General features: G+C 40.1%; 1 protein-coding gene across 2 annotated transcripts in view; it reads left to right on the top strand.

The window, feature by feature from the left end:
• UTP15 (UTP15 small subunit processome component) overlaps positions 1-9,078 on the top strand; it is a 32,154-nt gene extending 23,076 nt beyond the window's left edge. For both annotated transcript variants that reach the window (XM_073624242.1, XM_073624235.1), the window contains 6 exons: positions 822-906; positions 1,414-1,566; positions 2,786-2,887; positions 5,305-5,438; positions 8,270-8,328; positions 8,427-9,078. In XM_073624242.1, the coding sequence (XP_073480343.1) occupies positions 822-906; positions 1,414-1,566; positions 2,786-2,887; positions 5,305-5,438; positions 8,270-8,328; positions 8,427-8,656 (763 nt within the window). In that variant the 3' untranslated portion in view covers positions 8,657-9,078. The remainder of the gene's footprint in view (positions 1-821; positions 907-1,413; positions 1,567-2,785; positions 2,888-5,304; positions 5,439-8,269; positions 8,329-8,426) is intronic.
• Positions 9,079-18,554: the final 9,476 nt, after the last annotated feature.

Genomic DNA, 18,554 nt, shown 5'->3' with positions numbered 1-18,554 from the left:
CTGATGATTGGGGTTGCACTTTCTACTTGCATGAAAAGATGTTTTACCTGGGTGTAGATTTGTTTTAACAATATTTACACCATACAAGTTTCTTTCTGTTTTGTATAATTTGGAGTTTAGTCACATCATTACCAGGAATGTTACCAGCAAGAATTAAAGGAGAAAGACACAGCAATTCCCTATGATACTAATGTGAGTCTGCTGCACTTGAGTAGCCATTCATTTTGGTAAGCCTCCATTCACATCAGTGGCTGAATAGTTTTTGGCATTGATTAAGTCACACTATTGGAGATATTTTTTGTATTGCAATTGGACATATTTTAAGAGAACATTTAATATTGTTTAATTGTTTTCATTTATTGCACTTTTTTTCATTCTCACTATAGCGCTGCACATATTTTATATGAATAATAAAAAATAAAAAAAAAAGCACTTCCATTCAGATTCACTCTGCAAACAACAGATATGGGTAAAATCCTTGCAATGTACAGTACATAGACCACCCAATGTGTTTCCATTTTTGTTTAGAAAAAAAAAAAAAGTCTGTCTTTAACCACTTGCCCACAGCACATTTATTGCGGGCAAGTGGCATGTACAGGCAGAGCGACATACCCATACTTCATTTTGCCTGTACAGACACAGGGGGCATAATAAACTAATCATATCACTAAAACCTTGATACATGAGGCCCAGACGTTGTACACCAGACTCTACTAGCTGAGGTTGGGTTTTCAATGCCAGTGCTTCTTCTGTTTTGAAGTTTAACATCTGTGTTTTATGTTGTATGTATTAATGTAGAATGTTTTGTATCTCTTAAACAGGCATGTGAAGATTTACAGCACAATGAATTATAAAGTAGTTCATAGCTTTGACTATGCTGCCTCAATTTTGACTCTTGCATTAGCGGTGAGTACTTTTGAAACCCAGAACTCTTTTCCGGTAGTGATTTTTGGTTAGCATATCTGTTCTTGAGGATGATCAGTGTACAGTAACACAACAACCAAACAGTGACTGCTGAAAACTGTCTTAGATAAGGAAAAGTTTCTCCACATTATTACTGCTTGCTCACTGTTACCTTATTGAATAAGCATGACTGAGTTATATTTCTATAGTGCCTCTATTACTTAAATAAACTTGGCTCGTTAGGCTTTAGTAAGAGAAACCTTAGAGCTGTATGTTAGCAGACAAATGGGTACACAGTCTTTTTCTATTATAGCTTATGAAGTTTGGGCAGATAAAACATGCCCTCTCCAATAATTTCATATTTTCAGTTACAAATCTTCATTGCGATAAAGTGTAATGTTCTTTTGGTAAACTGTTCCAATGATCTTACCAAAAATGTTGAGATTTCAGCAAATAATAATCAGACAGTAGATCTTATGGAGAATAATAATTTCATGTTCTGGCTTGTAGCCTGACGATGATATGATTGTGGTGGGAATGACCAATGGAGTGCTTAATATCAAACACCGGAAGCCTGAAGAGAAGAAACCAAATGAGCTTCCAGCCAGGAAACATCCGAGATACAGAGTGTTTGTGAGGGGCAAGGACTATATGCCAAAACAGGTACAGAGAGACAGCCCTATAAGGGTTCATGTATTTATTTATTTAAGCTGTTTTAATGCGTTTTTTTTTTTTTTTTTATCTACTTCAAATGGAAGATTTGGCCTTACGTTTTCAAACCATATAAAAGTTCTGCATTGTATAGTGTGTGTGTGTGTGTGTGTATATGTGTGTATATATATATATATATATATATATATATATATATATATATATATATATTACTGTATTTATTGGCGTATAACACTCACTTTTTCACCCTAAAAATTGGGTGCAAATAGCATGTGCGTGTTATACGCCAATACTTCAATTTTACCTGCCTCGGAGGGGACAGGGAGGGGGGCGGGACGAGCTCTGTCAGATTACATACAGTGAGAATCTCCTGTTTACTTGGCGGCCTCTGTAATAGGAAGTCCCGTCTCCTGGGCCGCCATTGGACCACTGTTCTGTCTATCATAGGAGATTCTCACTGTATATAATCTTTCGGCGCTCGTCCTGCCCTCCTCCCTGTCCCCTCTGGGCTGCAAATGGGCATCAATCAGGCTGTACTGATGGCAATGGTGAGGCTGCTGCATTGATGTGGACTGATGAGGTTGCATTGATGGGGCTGCATTGGTGGCAATGGTGAGACTGCAGATGGGCACTGACCCTTATTTTGCTTCAAAGTTCCTTATTTAAAATTTAAGTTTTTTTTCCCTGAAACTTCCCTCTTAAAGTTTAATGTGCGTGTTATACGCCGATAAATACGGTAAGCTTTGAAGTGAGAGAGAATTACACTCAAAGTTGCAGCTGCTCAAATCTGTTAACTAGCAGAAAATGGTTGCATATAGTTGGGTAATTTGCAGCACATGGACAATACAAAAATTAGCCAGCTCAAAAAAAAGTGTTATATACAGTTTCTAGCTAGCAGCAGTGAAAACCCTGCTTTCAGAAGTCTGAACTGCAGTATATTTCTCTCCGTAGTCTGTATGGATGCAATTACATCATCGCCTCTGGAACTTTTTTTTTTTTCTTTTTCTTTTTCTTTTTTTAACATGTTAAGATCAGCCAATGGGAGGACTTATCACAGCTGCTATGTAGGGACTGCTGGGGAGCTGTGGCTTGAAAGAGGCAGCAATAAATTACACAACAGCCTCTATGCCTAGGTACTGGTAGATGGGATAACACGAGGACTGTCAGAAATCTATTACGTTTAGTGACTTTTCGGTGTTGGTCTCTACAGGACGACATTGTTATCAGCAAGCCAGTAAAGAAGCACATAAGAAAATATGACAGGCTGCTCAGAGGATTCCAGGTATCTGCGGCGCTCGATGCTGTTTTAGAGGTAAGATTGTTGCTCTTTTTATTAAGAAACCGTGAGAAAATACTAATGGTTTAGAATTTGAAAAACTTAAAGCAGGATTCCGTCTTTTTTTTTTTAATTTTTTTTTTTTTTTATTTTTAAATAAACCCCCCCCCCCGATAGTCGCCGCTTATGCATTTAAAAATAGGCTTGCGCTGCATATGGAAACGTTTCCTGTGTTTATACAGGTATTGGGAATCACTTTACACTACTGATCTAGCAAGCAGCCATCCTCATTGTGGGCATCTGAAGCCCACTGGGAGTCTCTTCCAATATTAGGTGCAGTTGGCTACCCAGCATGGACCTCCTGATCTTGTGCATGTGCAATTTGAACAAATCATGGCCCACTATGTGTATAGCAGGTTGCCATAGCAGGAAGTTCCCGCCCTGTTGCTATTGCAACCTATCAATCAAGCAACCCAGAAGGAAGACTAGCGATTCCCATTAACTTCTGGGATTGATGACACAGCTATCCCAGGAGCCAATGGGAAAATGGAAAGGACGTACCTTGCCATGGTGAGGATGAACAGAAGTGGGAGCGTTTACCCTAAACAAAAAGGTAGAATATGAAAATTATGTAAAAAAAAAAAAAGTGCAACTATCGAAATGAATAGGGATGTGATGGGCAGAAATTGCAGCCGTGGATGCAAATTAGGGTGGAATTCCGCTTTAAGAAATAACATAAGTTAAACTTTTTTTTTTTTTTTTCCTACGCTTTTAGACCATAAAATTAACCCTACGTGGCATTAAAGTTCCCAAGTTAACAATATTGCTGCAGGGTGACCCCAGAGTATCTACTAATATTCAAATCAACTTACAGTGGGTATAGAAAAGAAGAACCCCGGGGCCTTTAAAATCACATTTTGTTGCTTTGCAGCCTGAAATGAAGACAGACACAGTTTTTGTTTTATCCAGCTGTATTTACTCAGTGCAACTTCTAACATCCAAGTAAAAAGATATAACACCAAGTCAGGAAAAAAAAAATTCAAAAACAGAATCCCTCCATTGGAGAATGGACCTCCCCTAATTACAGCCTTTAGTCTGTTGGATTATGTCTCTTTGCAGTATTTGATATTTTAATATTTAAGTTCCGTTACATTTGATGGTGACAGTTTGTGGACTGCAGTCTTCAAGTCCTTCCACAGATTTTCAATGGGGTTTAAATCTGGGCTCTGACTATGCCATGCAAGACACCTTTGCGTGCTTTGGGTCATTGTCATGTTGGAAGGTAAACCTTCTTCCCATTGACAACTTTATGGCAGAGGGCAGCAGATTTTTCTCAAGAATTGGATGGTATTTTGTCCCATCCATTTTTCTTTCTATCCTGACAAGTGCTCCAGTCTCTGCTGCAGAGAAACAGCCCCATAACAGGATATTACCACCTCTATGCTTTACTGTAGGAATGGTGTTATTTGGATGGTGAGCTGTATTGGATTTAAATGATTTGGCCTCAACACCAAACGATATGTCTGGCGGAAATGTGTTCTCCGGGGCCTTTGCTTTCAGGGAATATACATTGTTTGAGGGGTTGAAGTTATTTTCTAGCAAAAAATCCAGATTTTTACATGTATGTGAGACATCAGAATTGGCCTGGACAGCAAGTTGTTAAAGTGTTACTAAACACACAAAAGTAAAATCAGTGTGTATATGCAGTAAAGCATGCATACTATACTCACTGTGGAACCTAAGGGGTTAATCCTCTGCATTGTGTAAGGGCTGTGTGATCATGTCCTCTCTAATCCTCCCCTTCTTTCAGTCCCCAAGCTGCTGCTAGAACAGAGCCTTGGGGGCAAGGTACACATGCTCAGTTTGGTGTGTATTGCTAGAGAGTGTTTTTTTTTTTTTTTTTTTTTTTTTTTTTTCCTGGGAGAGTGCATGTGATCAGCAGAGGGCCAATCAGCACTGTCCAGACAGAGGCTCAGGGGTCCTACAGCCTCATAGGACAATAAGAGAAGAATGAAAACCCCTCCTACAAGCTTTAACCAGTGCTCAGCCAGACACTGATAGAAGTTACAAGACTACTATAACTGCTAATGAGAAAAGGTATTTAGCAGTTTATATTTACTAAAATAATTGCATTTCCATATTCTGTGTACTGTGGGAGACCAGATGTAGTGAATGCAGGGTCCTGGGTTTAGTAACACTTTGATAGCAGCGGACAAACCAAAAAACAACAATTTTCCCAAACTTGTGCACCACAATGCAAAGTAGTATGTTGCAGTATATTGTAAAGCATAGCAGGACATTGTCTTGGGGTGCCATTTTGAAAGCAAATGACACCTTTTAATGTATGTATGATATATGTTGTAGTAAAACTCATTTGCACCACAACTAATACTGCATGTATTTGTGTATAAGCCATTATAGTACTGTATGTTTAATCTCTCCTTTTGTTACAGACCAATGTTAGAAATGGAACTCCAGAGGTGACAGTGGCTGTAATGAATGAAATTCACAGAAGGGGAACCCTTAAAAATGCTCTGGCAGGAAGAGATGAGAAACAATTGACTTCCATACTGACCTTTCTCATAAAGTACGTATCCAGCTGCATCTTGTGTGAAATTACTTTCATTTTTTTTGTTTCTTCTCACTGCTGATTGGAATTACAGTGGGGAAAATAATTATTTGATCCCCTGCAGATTTTGTAAGTTTGCCCTCTTACAAAGAAACAAAGGGTCTATAATATTTATCATTGGTGTGTTTTAAATGATAGAGACGAATATCAACCACAAATCCCAGAAAAAAAACACATGATACAATTGTTATAAATTGAATTGCAGTTTAGTGAGTAAAATAAATATTTGATCCCCAAGCAAAACATGACTTAGTACTTGGTGGAGAAACCCTTGTTGGCAAGCAGAGGTAAGGCGTTTCTTGTAGTTGGTGACCAGGTTTGCACACATCTCAGGAGGGATTTTAGTTCACTATTCTTTAAATCCTTATGGTTTATTGGCTTTCGCTTGGCAACTCGAAGTTTCAGCTCCCTCCATACATTTTCTAAAGGGCTAAGGTCTGGAGACTGGCTAAGCCACTCCATGACCTTAATGTGCTTCTTCTTGAGCCCCTCCTTTGTTGCCTTGGTATGTTTTGGGTCATTGGCATGCTCGAAGTCCCATCCACGACTGTACCTATCATTTAAAATACACCTACGATAAAAAAATTATAGACCCTTTATTTCTTTGTCAGTGGGCAAACTTATAAAATCTGCAGGGGATCAAATAGTTTTCCCCACTGTAAACCTGAATTTTTGCTCTGCCTTTTTAAAGTTTATGTAAACCTCAGCTATAGATAAGCTTATATTTTATTATTTGGTCTGTGAAATAAACAGTTTAAAGTGTCTGTCTATCTTTTTTTCTTTAACCAAAATTTTATTTATTTATTTTTAACAAGTTGACAGAAAGGGCCCAAGGGCTCCATACTGTCTGATCACAAATTATTTACTTGGTGATAATAGTAATTCAAAGACATAAATGTTAAACACAATGAGGCATGAAACGTGAACTTTACCATAGGTAAAGATGGAGATAAACAATTGCGTGTCGAGTGTAGCCAGTCTGTATCTTAGATCAGTGGTGTACCCCCAACGGGCCAAGTTTTGGGAACTTCCCTTAGATAAAATAGCTCTTATCAATACTATGTCATTGATATGGATTTAAAGCAACTGTGCAAAGTAAAGGAAAACCTGAAAACATGGCCTTTAGGGACTGAGGCTGAGGACCAGCATACGTTTATGCTGCTGATGGCCAGAGGCTGTTGGGAATAAGTGATGTTCAGAGAGCGAGCTCTAGCGGTTCCAATAATTGTGCAGTATGTTGAGAGCGGGGAATAATCAAGCCATGGCTGCCAAGTCAAAAGGAACCTATTGTGTTTGTCATTTTGGATGGCACTGTCAGCGTCTCATGAATAAATGTGCCCTGTATGCGGCTTTTAACTTAAAGGAAGTTGGGGCATGAAGATTTCCATGCCTGGGCAGTGGATTTGTTTAGTAGCTTATAAACGTGGGAGAGAAATGTGTGATCACGGTGAGAAACCTTTCAGTGTTAGATAGGCCTCCCAAGGGTCCTTAGAGAGATTAGCTCGGAGTATTGCATTGATCATAGTGTAAACCTGTATCCATATACGTCCACTATATGTGCATCATATTGCATATGTCTGAACACTCCTGAAAAAGTGCTGTGGGCAAGAAACTGCCCTACAATACCTTGTAGGAATATTCTAAGACCTGTACTTAGGGGAGCGTTTAAAAAGTGACAGACAAATTTTACTCCAGTCTTCAGGGAGGAGGGATCCATTAAGATTTGCTTGCCATCTTGAACAGAAGAGAGGAGTCTGGTTGGAAGAATTTTCAAGGAATAGTGGAATACTTGTTATCTCTTCAAGAAGTGTGGAAAATACCTGTTGTTTCTGGTTCAATCACCAGCCTAAAAATTGGGGGGGAAATAAAAAAAAAAGAAAACTAATGCAGCCTCCTCATCTAAGGACTGGTAACCTGCAATATATTACATTTTTGATCTTGAGTTTAGATACTTTTAAAAAGAGACACTATCACTGCTAAAATAGGGGCCAATAGGAATTAGTAGGAAGTATTGATAGATATATAAGCACAAGGGACAATGTTTATCTTCAGAGAGATTTAAGAGATTTGTCCCTTGCGCTGCTGTGTCCTCGTTTAGCAGAAATCTTCCTCCTCTGATGCCCCTCTCCCCCAGCCCTGATATATATATATATATATATATATATATATATATTGTCTAGTTTGTAAAAATAAACATTTTAAAACGGGGTGTACCCATAAGGCAGTATTTACAGAGTGTTTTTTTCTTTTAAGCAGAGCACAGAAACAGTTTGCCTTCATACTTGCTGTGGTTGAACCTTTTTTTTTTGTTTTTTTTTGTTTTTTTTACAGCCCCCCATCTGAACAAAAAAAGAGAAGGATGGGTTCTGCGTAGTTTATTGTGTCTGCGTAAATTGCAGCATTAGCTGTTAAGCTCCATAAACAGGCTTGAGTGCAAAATAGATCCAATATTCAGATGTGATATTTCATCCTGACCTCTAAGTTAAACTCCATACAGATGTAAAAGACAAAATAATGCATCTCTGTAATCATTAATGTGGTATTTTTTCCTAACTAAGCTCTTTGTAAGAACTTGGTATCGGCTTCAGTGTGGGTCCAAACTGCTGGTGACAGCCGGGATCGAGAGATTCCAGGCACGCAAAGTATTGGCTGGTGGCTCTTAGAAGGGGAATGTTTATTAACCCAGCACATGAAGTTGGATATGCGTATAGCAGGAAGGGGTTAACGCAGTGTGGAGTTATGTTGATGACGTACATTTAAAGTAACCTTAACTTAATTTTTTTCAACAGAAACGTGGTAGATCCCCGCTTCTCCCCAATACTGATAAATGTAGCAGAACAAGTTATTGGTAAGCATGGTTTTATTCCGTCACAATCTCTCATATCGCCAGCAGTGCTGGTCATTTGATGTTTTGATTCTAATGAGGTCATCTTGATTTGTCCTTAGATATTTATTCATCTGTTATCAACCAGTCATCTGTAATCGATAAACTGTTCCTGAGACTCCAAGACACTCTAGAAAAGGAAATCCATTACCAAGAAGAACTTCTGGAGGTGTTGGGGATGATGGACACTCTCTTTGCAACTATGACAAGTAAAAAGGAAACCATTTCTGGGGAGACCAAATCATTAATTTCTGGGCAGAACACCTCAACAGGCATAACATCTTCATCTTGATGTGGCAGTTGCCAATGGACCTTTTTATACCACTTTTTAAAACATTTTATATGCAGGGAAATGTAAATTCATATAATTTGTCAAAAAGCTGTCAAATCCAATTCGTGTGTCAGGTTGAAAAGGACTGGAACGCTGTTCATAAAAATTTTAAAGAAAGTTTGACATTTCTGTGATTTTATTGCAACTGGTGGCAGGTGAATCCTTTTCCGTGATCACTCCTGCCTGTGATGGCAGCTGTACCAAACTGACACAGGCCTGGTCACTGCCATGGAGTTGCCAAAGAACATCCATGTTATTCTCGAACAACGGATGAGATGTTTTGGGCTGTTTTCCTTTCACTTCCAGGTGGATTTTCTCTCCTTAGTGGGTACAAAATACATCTTGTTTACTTTTAAAATTAAATTACCGTTTGAGAAACACCAGGCAGCTTCTGCCATGCATTATATTTTTATCTGTGTACTAGAATTCACAGAATGAAGCTTAACGTTTCCAGTTTTCCAGCCGGGGAGCCCTAAGAGTAGTGTGGAGCACAAGAGACACGAATTTTTCATTTAGTAGTGACTGCTTGTCTTGTGTTACACTGGAGTGACTGAGGCCATTACAGATGAGATTCCTGTAGTCCTAGATATACATGACTGGAAATAACATGTATTTAATATGTGAGTAGTGGTATTGCAGGTATGTTTGCAAGTCTTTTCAGCGGTGTATTTTGATTTACAGACTGCAGCTAGTCTGTAATCTAGAAATCTGTATCTTTTTTTTCATTTAAAGAGTTTTTATTGAGTACACCAGGTAGAACAATGCAAGACCAATGTTGACAGTTTGTACATTGAGGGCAGATTGATACATAGTCCAAAGACAAAACATTGACATACTATATGAAGATGACAAGTCGGTTGGCTTCAAAAATAGCGCCAGCTCACCCACAGTAAACTTACAGTACTACAATGTACAATGAAAAGACAATATGCTCGTCCCTAGTCTGGTGCACACAAACAAATTTTCAAATATTATAAAGGAAATAACAGTTCGGGAATCCGAACAAAGGGAAGAAAGACATAGACATGATGAGAGATGATAAGATGAGACGGGTATAGAAGAGAGAGAGGAAGAGAGGATATGGAAGCAGTAAGGGGAGAGGAGGGGATGGGGAAAAGAGAAAAAAAAAAAAGGAGGGGGGGGGGGGGAGTAACAAAGGTGGAGGCCTTTGGAGAGGGAAACATGTTCTGTCACTATAGCTCTACTGAGGGGGTCACATAGGTGTTGTAGTCCTGAGAAAATCGAAAATCGTGCCAGTAAAACCAGGTTTTGTTGAATTTTTCCTCTTTACGTTGTAATGCAGCCGTCAATTGTTCCATCAGATTAATTTCGTTCACCACAGCTATCCATTGACCAATTGACGGGGGGTCTGAGCATTTCCATTTTTGCGGAATGCAGATTTTTGCGGCGTTTAGAAGGTGTATCAAGAGGGATTTCTTATAACGACGTCTCGAGATCGGGGTAAGGTGGAGCAGGCACTGAGCCGGGTCATCTGCAAGTGCAGAAATCTGTATCTTAATTGCCAACAAGTAATCATCCATCTTCCTGTTGCACACATTCCTGGAAAAGGATCTAAAATAATGGTTTCTGCAGCAACCACCAGCTGGAAACTGGAACACACACAGTACAGTGTAAATGTTTGCCAGCACACCATGGATCTTCAGATTAACCACTTGTACTGTGGATGGGTGGCTGCTGTAGGCAAATCGACGTACTGGTACATCGCCTACTTCCAGATTTAGGGAGCCTGGCAGCAAGTCCTAGATAATGATTCATGGCTGGGACCTGCTAATTGACTGTATACATTCACACCCGAGAGGTCTGTGTTGACGTTCAACAGAGAGCTCTGTACACAGGGAGTGATATTATATTATTATAGTTTGTAGGCACTTTCATGCAAATCAATCAATATACACTTATTGGGTTTTTTTTTTTTTAATCAAAAATATGTAGCAGAATACAATGCGATCGTTCGTTCTTTAATAACATAGTTACATAGTTACATAGTAGGTGAGGTTGAAAAAAGACACAAGTCCATCAAGTCCAACCTATGTGTGTGATTATGTGTCAGTATTACATTGTATATCCCTGTATATTGCGGTCATTCAGGTGATTATCTAATAGTTTCTTGAAGCTATCAATGCTCCCCGCTGAGACCACCGCCTGTGGAAGGGAATTCCACATCCTTGCCGCTCTTACAGTAAAGAACCCTCTACGTAGTTTAAGGTTAAACCTCTTTTCCTCTAATTGCAATGAGTGGCCACGAGTCTTATTAAACTCTCTTCTGCGAAAAAGTTTTATCCCTATTGTGGGGTCACCAGTACAGTATTTGTAAATTGAAATCATATCCCCTCTCAAGCGTCTCTTCTCCAGAGAGAATAAGTTCAGTGCTCGCAACCTTTCCTCATAACTAAGATCCTCCAGACCCTTTATTAGCTTTGTTGCCCTTCTTTGTACTCGCTCCATTTCCAGTACGTCCCTCCTGAGGACTGGTGCCCAGAACTGGACAGCATACTCCAGGTGCGGGCGGACCAGAGTCTTGTAGAGCGGGAGAATTATCGTTTTATCTCTGCAGTTGATCCCCCTTTTAATGCATGCCAATATTCTGTTTGCTTTATTAGCAGCAGCTTGGCATTGCATGCCGTTGCTGAGCCTATCATCCACTAGGACCCCCAAGTCCTTTTCCATCCTAGATTCCCCCAGAGGTTCTCCCCCCAGTGTATAGATTGCATTCATATTTTTGACACCCAAATGCATTATTTTACATTTTTCTACATTGAACCTCATTTGCCATGTAGTCGCCCACCCCATTAATTTGTTCAGGTCTTTTTGCAAGATTTCCACATCCTGCTGAGAAGTTATTGCCCTGCTTAGCTTAGTATCATCTGCAAATACAGAGATGGAACTGTTTATCCCATCCTCCAGGTCATTTATGAACAAATTAAATAGGATTGGTCCCAGCACAGAACCCTGGGGGACCCCACTACCCACCCCTGACCATTCTGAGTACTCCCCATTTATCACCACCCTCTGAACACGCCCTTGTAGCCAGTTTTCAATCCATGTACTCACCCTATGGTCCATGCCAACGCACCTTATTTTGTACAGTAAACGTTTATGGGGAACTGTGTCAAATGCTTTTGCAAAATCCAGATACACCACGTCTACGGGCCTTCCTTTATCTAGATGGCAACTCACCTCCTCATAGAAGGTTAATAGATTGGTTTGGCAAGAACGATTCTTCATGAATCCATGCTGATTACTGCTAATGATATCATTCTTATTACTAAAATCTTGTATATAGTCCCTTATCATCCCCTCCAAGAGTTTACATACTATTGATGTTAGGCTAACTGGTCTGTAATTCCCAGGGATGTTTTTTGGGCCCTTTTTAAATATTGGTGCTACATTGGCTTTTCTCCAATCAGCTGGCACCATTCCAGTCAATAGACTGTCTGTAAAAATTAGGAACAACGGTCTGGCAATCACCTGACTGAGTTCCCTAAGTACCCTCGGATGCAAGCCATCTGGTCCCGGTGATTTATTAATGTTAAGTTTCTCAAGTCTAATTTTAATTCCGTCCTCTGTTAACCATGTAGGTGCTTCCTGTGTTGTGTCATGAGGATAAACACTGCAGTTTTGGTTACTGAAGCCCCCCGATTCACTCGTGAATACTGAGGAGAAGAATAAATTCAATACCTCTGCCATCTCCCCATCCTTTGTAACCAGATGTCCTTCCTCATTCTTTATGGGGCCAATATGGTCTGTCCTCCCTTTTTTACTGTTTACATACTTAAAGAATTTCTTGGGATTTTTTTTGCTCTCCTCCGCTATGTGTCTTTCATGTTCTATCTTAGCCATCCTAATTGCACCCTTACATTTCTTATTGCATTCTTTATAAATTCTGAATGCTGTGGATGATCCCTCAACCTTGTATTTTTTGAAGGCCTTCTCCTTTGCTTTTATATGCATTTTTACATTGGAGTTAAGCCATCCAGGATGTTTGTTCGCTCTTTTAAATTTATTACCCAATGGGATACATTGGCTAATGCCCTTGTTTAATATGCTCTTAAAGCAAACCCATCTCTCCTCTGTATTCTTTGTTCCTAATATTTTATCCCAATTTATGCCTTTTAGCAAGGTTTGTAGTTTAGGGAAGTTGGCTCTTTTGAAATTCAGTGTCTTTGTGTTCCCTTCATGTCTCCTATTTGTGTGATTTATACTGAAACTAATTGACCTGTGATCGCTGTTACCTAAATTGCCCCGTATTTCCACATCTGTTATCAGGTCTGTATTGTTGGTAATCAGTAGATCTAGTAATGTTTTATTTCTAGTTGGTGCGTCTACCATCTGACCCATAAAATTGTCCTGCAAGACATTAAGGAACTGGCGAGCCTTAAATGAATGCGCGGTTCCCTCCGCCCAGTCTATGTCTGGATAATTAAAATCCCCCATTATGATAACACTTCCCATCCTTGCTGCTAATCCAATTTGTGATAGGAGATCCGTCTCCACTTCCTCCCTCAGGTTAGGGGGCCTATAGCATACTCCCAGTATTATTTTCCCCTTAGCTTCATCCCTTTGGAGCTCTACCCATAAAGATTCCACCTCCTCCCTAGCCCCCTCAGTGATGTCATCTCTCACATTCACTTGTACATTATTCTTGATATATAGGCATACCCCTCCCCCTTTTTTACCCTCTCTATCCTTGCGGTATAGGGTATACCCTTGAATGTTTGCCAGCCAATCATGAGAGCTGTTGAACCAGGTCTCTGAAATTCCCACAAAATCCAAATCCTCCTTGTACAACAGTATCTCTAGTTCACCCATCTTGTCCGCCAGGCTCCTGGCATTGGTGAACATGCCACATAGTTTAGACCGGTCGCATATTGTCCTCGTATTGGGTGTTTCAAGATTGCAACTTGGACTTGCTACTATACTCACCTTGTGTTTTTGTGCTTTGGTTAACCTACCACTAATGCCCCCAATACTACCCTCTGGAATATCTTCCGCGCTGGCTATCACTGTCTCTGGACCCTCCCCCCCATCGCCTAGTTTAAAAACCCCTCTAACTTTTTGGCCATCTTCATTCCCAGCAGATCTGCACCCTCCTCATTTAGGTGCAGTCCGTCCCTTCTATAGTACCGGTTACCGACTGAGAAGTCGGCCCAGTCCTCCAGGAACCCAAACCCCTCCTTACTACACCAGCTCTTCAGCCACTTGTTTACTTCCCTAATCTCCCTCTGCCTCTCTGGTGTGGCTCGATGTACCGGTAGTATTCCTGAGAACACTACCTTGGAGGTCCTTTTCCTCAATTTAGCTCCTAAGTCCCTAAAATCGTTCTTTAGGACACTCCATCTGCCTCTGACTTTGTCATTGGTGCCAACGTGCACCATGACAGCCGGGTCTTCCCCAGCCCCTGCCAGTAATCTGTCCACAAGGTCCGTAACAAACCATTTGGACTTAATCTGAAGATCCAAGGTGTGATGGCAAATATTTACACTGTTAATTGCCAACAAGAATGTGAAAATCATATCCAACTATTTACACTAACTACATCAGTGTGCATTTTTTTTTCAAAAGGGTTGATTTACTATAGAAAATATAAAAATCTTCAACAGATCCATTTTCTTTTTTCTAGGACAGGTTAAAGAATGGAAGCTAAAACTGGACTAGTTGCTTTGGTCGCAAACCTAACCAGAAAAAAGGCCTGTCACGCTTGTTTCTTTACAGTAAAAATTTGCATTACTCCTCCTATTTTGTAATTGGCATGCAAGCTTTAAATCCAGCAGCTGCCGTGTGCGTCTCATCAATTGAGTGTTGGTAAATTTTGCATTTGGTGAATTCTTTTCCTTTCTCCTGACATTTTTCATGGTCATACTTTGAATTTAATTGCTTATAGAAAGGTGTAGAAGGCTGAAGAAGCCAATAAAACTGATCGCCATTTGATGATCCAGAGAACGGTGCAGATAATCTGAAAATGAAAGCGCCCTCCTGAATATGCCTATTGATTAGTGGCTGCTAAGTGGCATCCTTTTGCTGCCAGGATCCCAGTGGAAAGCATGAAAGACCAAATGTTTAAAATTTTTTATTAGGTTTGTATTTTTCATTATGTATAAAAAACCAAAAAGGTTAACGCTGCGCTAGAAACCTAGTAATTGATTGGTAGCTATGAAGGATTAACCCTTACAGCCTAAAGCAAGTTAATGCAAAGGTAAACGAAAATCAGAGGTTTTACCCTAAATTACCAAAGCAGCCAGAATCAAAAAGTCAGACACAAACTTCAGATATTAGTAATAAAAATAATCCAGCGCTAAGGATAACCAATAAATGAAAAGGGAAAGTGTAAAAATAAAAAATTATGAAAAAATTGTGAACCATAATATCATAACTGACATCACAAATAGTACAATTCCAAAAAAATATATAGAGTTCATAAGCATAAAAAAGGCTGATCCAGAACCCGTGATGTCCATTGAAAGAAAAGGATTTTACAGCCATACAGCTTTAGCCGCAGACCCAGATGCCGGTATAGGTTGTTGGGAAACCTCTAATCTCCCATATGCCTGGTCAGACCGTTGTGGTCTTCTGAGTCGGTAAGGAGCCTCATATTCACTTGGGTGCATTCACCTCTTGGGAGATTGGACTTTTTCTTATCACGGATTCTGAATCAGCCTTTTTTATGCTTATGAACTCCATATATTTTTTTGGAATTGCACTATTTGTGATGGGACTTTTTGTATGATTATTTTTGGTTTATTTGACACTATCACTTGAGTATTTTAATTATACACAATCCTTTAGTGGTCATAATAACCTTATGGTATGCTTTTTATGGTATCAGTTATGATATTATGGTTCACAATTTTTTTCATAATTTTTTATTTTTACACTTTCCTTTTTCATTTATTGGTTATCCTTAGCGCTGCATTACTTGTATTTTTCATTATATTGCCTCTAGGTGGCAGTAGGTTGTCACCACAGGTTTAAGATCTGAAAAAATTCTGTCGGTGATGACCTTTTGCCAGTATTTCACTGCATTGCTTTTTCTAATAACCTGCCTTATCGTAGGTTCAAAGTTGTAATGCTCCTGTATTTTGCCATGTCACCTATTGATAAATAAGTGATATTTTGTTTGAGATATTTATTGCCCACATGTGCTATACCCATGTCTGCGTGGCTTTTTTACGCTGTTGTCCTTCTGTGTGTCTTTCAGCACCAGCCAAGGGAGGCCTTAAAAACAAATTGTGGTACCCTCTTAAATCTCTCTGGAGGTCTTTCCAGTGGTGGGACAGTTATTGGGGGTTTGTCGAAAGTAAGGGGTTCTTTCCTCCCTAATATACTGTTACAAAGAGAGTAAGATATTACTAGTGTAAAAAAAATAACTCACCCATGACAGGCTGTTCCTCTCTATGGGGAGATTTACTAAAACTGAAACACTCAATCTGGTACAGCTGTGCATGATAGCCAATCGGCTTCTAACTTCAGGACATGGATTACTGGAACCATGTCCTGTGGTCTGATGAGACCAAGATAAACTTATTTGGTTCAGATGGTGCCAAGCGTGTGTGACGGCAACCAGGTGAGGTGTACAAAGACAAGTGTGTCTTTCCTGCAGTCAAGCATGATGGTGGGAGTGTCATGGTCTGGGGCTGCATGAGTGCTGGCAGCACTGGGGAGCTACAGTTCATTGAGGGAACCATGAATGCCAACATGTACTGTGACATACTGAAGCAGAGCATGATCCCCTCCCTTCTGAGACTGGGCCGCAGGGCAGTATTCCAACATGATGACAGCCACTGTCTTGCTAAAGAAGGTGAGGGTAAAGGCGATGGACTGGCCAAGCATGTCTCCACACCTAAACCCTATTGAGCATCTGTGGGGCATTCTCAAACAGAAGGTGGAGGAGCACAAGGTCTCTAACATCCACCAGCTCTGTGATGTCATCGTGGAGGAGTGGAAGAGGACTCCGGTGGCAATCTGTGAAGCTCTGGTGAACTCCATGCCCCAGAGGGTTAAGGCAGTGCTGGAAAATAATGGTAGCCACACAAAATATTGACACTTTGGACATTTTCACTTAGGGGTGTACTCACTTTTGTTGCCAGCGGTTTAGACATGAAAGGCTGTGTGTTGAGTTATTTTGAGGGGACAGCAAATTTACACTGTTATACAAGCTGTACACTCACTACTTTACATTGTAGCAAAGTGTCATTTCTTCAGTGTTGTCACATGAAAAGATAGATTAAAATATTTACAAAAATGTGAGCAGTGTACTCACTTTTATGAGATTCTGTAGGCTGGGCATATATGATTCGAATCTCAGCTGGTTCAGCAGGAACCGATAATGGGCAGGCTGAATGTACTAAGTTGACCAATCAACTTGGGTACAACCATCCTACTGGATTCTCTTGCGATTATAGCTATAGCCATAATTGCTCTTCTCCTGGTGCCGATGGTTTCCACCGCTGGGAGAAGCCAATTGCTCGGCTTTTCCCAGCGGTGGAATTGCTGGGAGAAATTGCTGTTTGTGTTGATGGGGAGAATTGTTTGAACGGGTTGCAGGTAAGAAATTTGCACCGTGTATGGCCGGCCTTAGACTTTAATTATGGTAACACTCCTAGAACTGTACTGTGGGGCATTTCCCTCCACAATTGATTTGTAATATAAAATAGTTATAGCAACTGGATTGTGGTAGATTCAAACTTCCAGTATTTCCAGCTCCTAGGCTTAAAGCGTCTGTTACCCCAACACTTCATTTTCCTGATGTATACCTGTGCCTGCTGTACCATGTACTTGTATGAAAAAGTATCCTGTTCTCCTTGTATTGCTTCCTTTATGTGAAATCCCTGGTGCTCCTGCCAGTCCCCTTGCTTCCCTATTAAAAACAGACCACACTAAGCAGGAGAGCACACCGTGGTCAATTCTCTAGCTATGCTGGGAACTTTGTGTACTCTCCTCCAATGATCAGACTTGTCCTGACACGCCCCCGCTGCACAGCCATTCACTGGCAAGCTCGGTGTCATGCAGCTTCTCCTCCCCCCCAGCTCTTATGCAGCTGAGAACAGAGGAAATGTGATCACTTCTAAAGGAAAAAAGGTATTTATAAGGGTTTTTTATTTTTAATACCTATACAAAAATGTTTTACCTTTCATTTCAATTTTAAACTGAATGGGTTGTTTTACAAGGTGATCGTTTACAATCGCTTTAACTTTGGAGTAATCAGATGTGTGTCACAAATCCCTTTATTTGCATTCTAAGGCCTTCTTCACACAGGCTTTAGATTACATAGCAGCAATGTGTACAGTGTTCAATACAAAGTTTTCAGTAGCTTTGTTGAAGCTTTTAAAGAGTGCTTCAGTTCCAGTATGGCGATGTTAAACACAAATTTTAACGTGAATGATGGCTGTTATTTTAAACAAACAAGCAAGCTAGCAGGCGTCACCAGGCTTTAATCAAGGTTCCTGATAAAGACCAAGAGCCTCTTACTATTCAGATAGCATTACCCAGATTGATCCAACGCAGCTTCTGTGTCCTAAAGTTTGTATGATTCCAGCAAGTGTTTACTGTGCAGTACAATGCTCTTCTGACCTGTGTGCTTCTTACTTTAAGTTTCTGAAATTATATTAGGCAGAGGTAGCACACACACTTACCATAAGTCAACCTATGGACCTTCATTGTTGTGGGGATTACTAGGGCCACGTCACTTCCGTACAAGTATCATGAGATTGCCCATCTGCATTCTTGCACTTGGACTTAAACAATAAGAGGAAATTCAAAAGAAGTCGACAACATCATACACAGCCGTTAAGTAAAAAGCGAGGAAATAATGTTTTAAGGCTGGAACAACATTCCTGACTGC

The sequence above is a fragment of the Aquarana catesbeiana genome, linkage group LG01 (assembly GCF_042186555.1).
Source record: "Aquarana catesbeiana isolate 2022-GZ linkage group LG01, ASM4218655v1, whole genome shotgun sequence".
Classification (NCBI taxonomy): Eukaryota; Metazoa; Chordata; class Amphibia; order Anura; family Ranidae; genus Aquarana; species Aquarana catesbeiana.
Note: the sequence above shows the minus strand (reverse complement) of the source record. Positions and strands in the feature narration are given on the sequence as shown.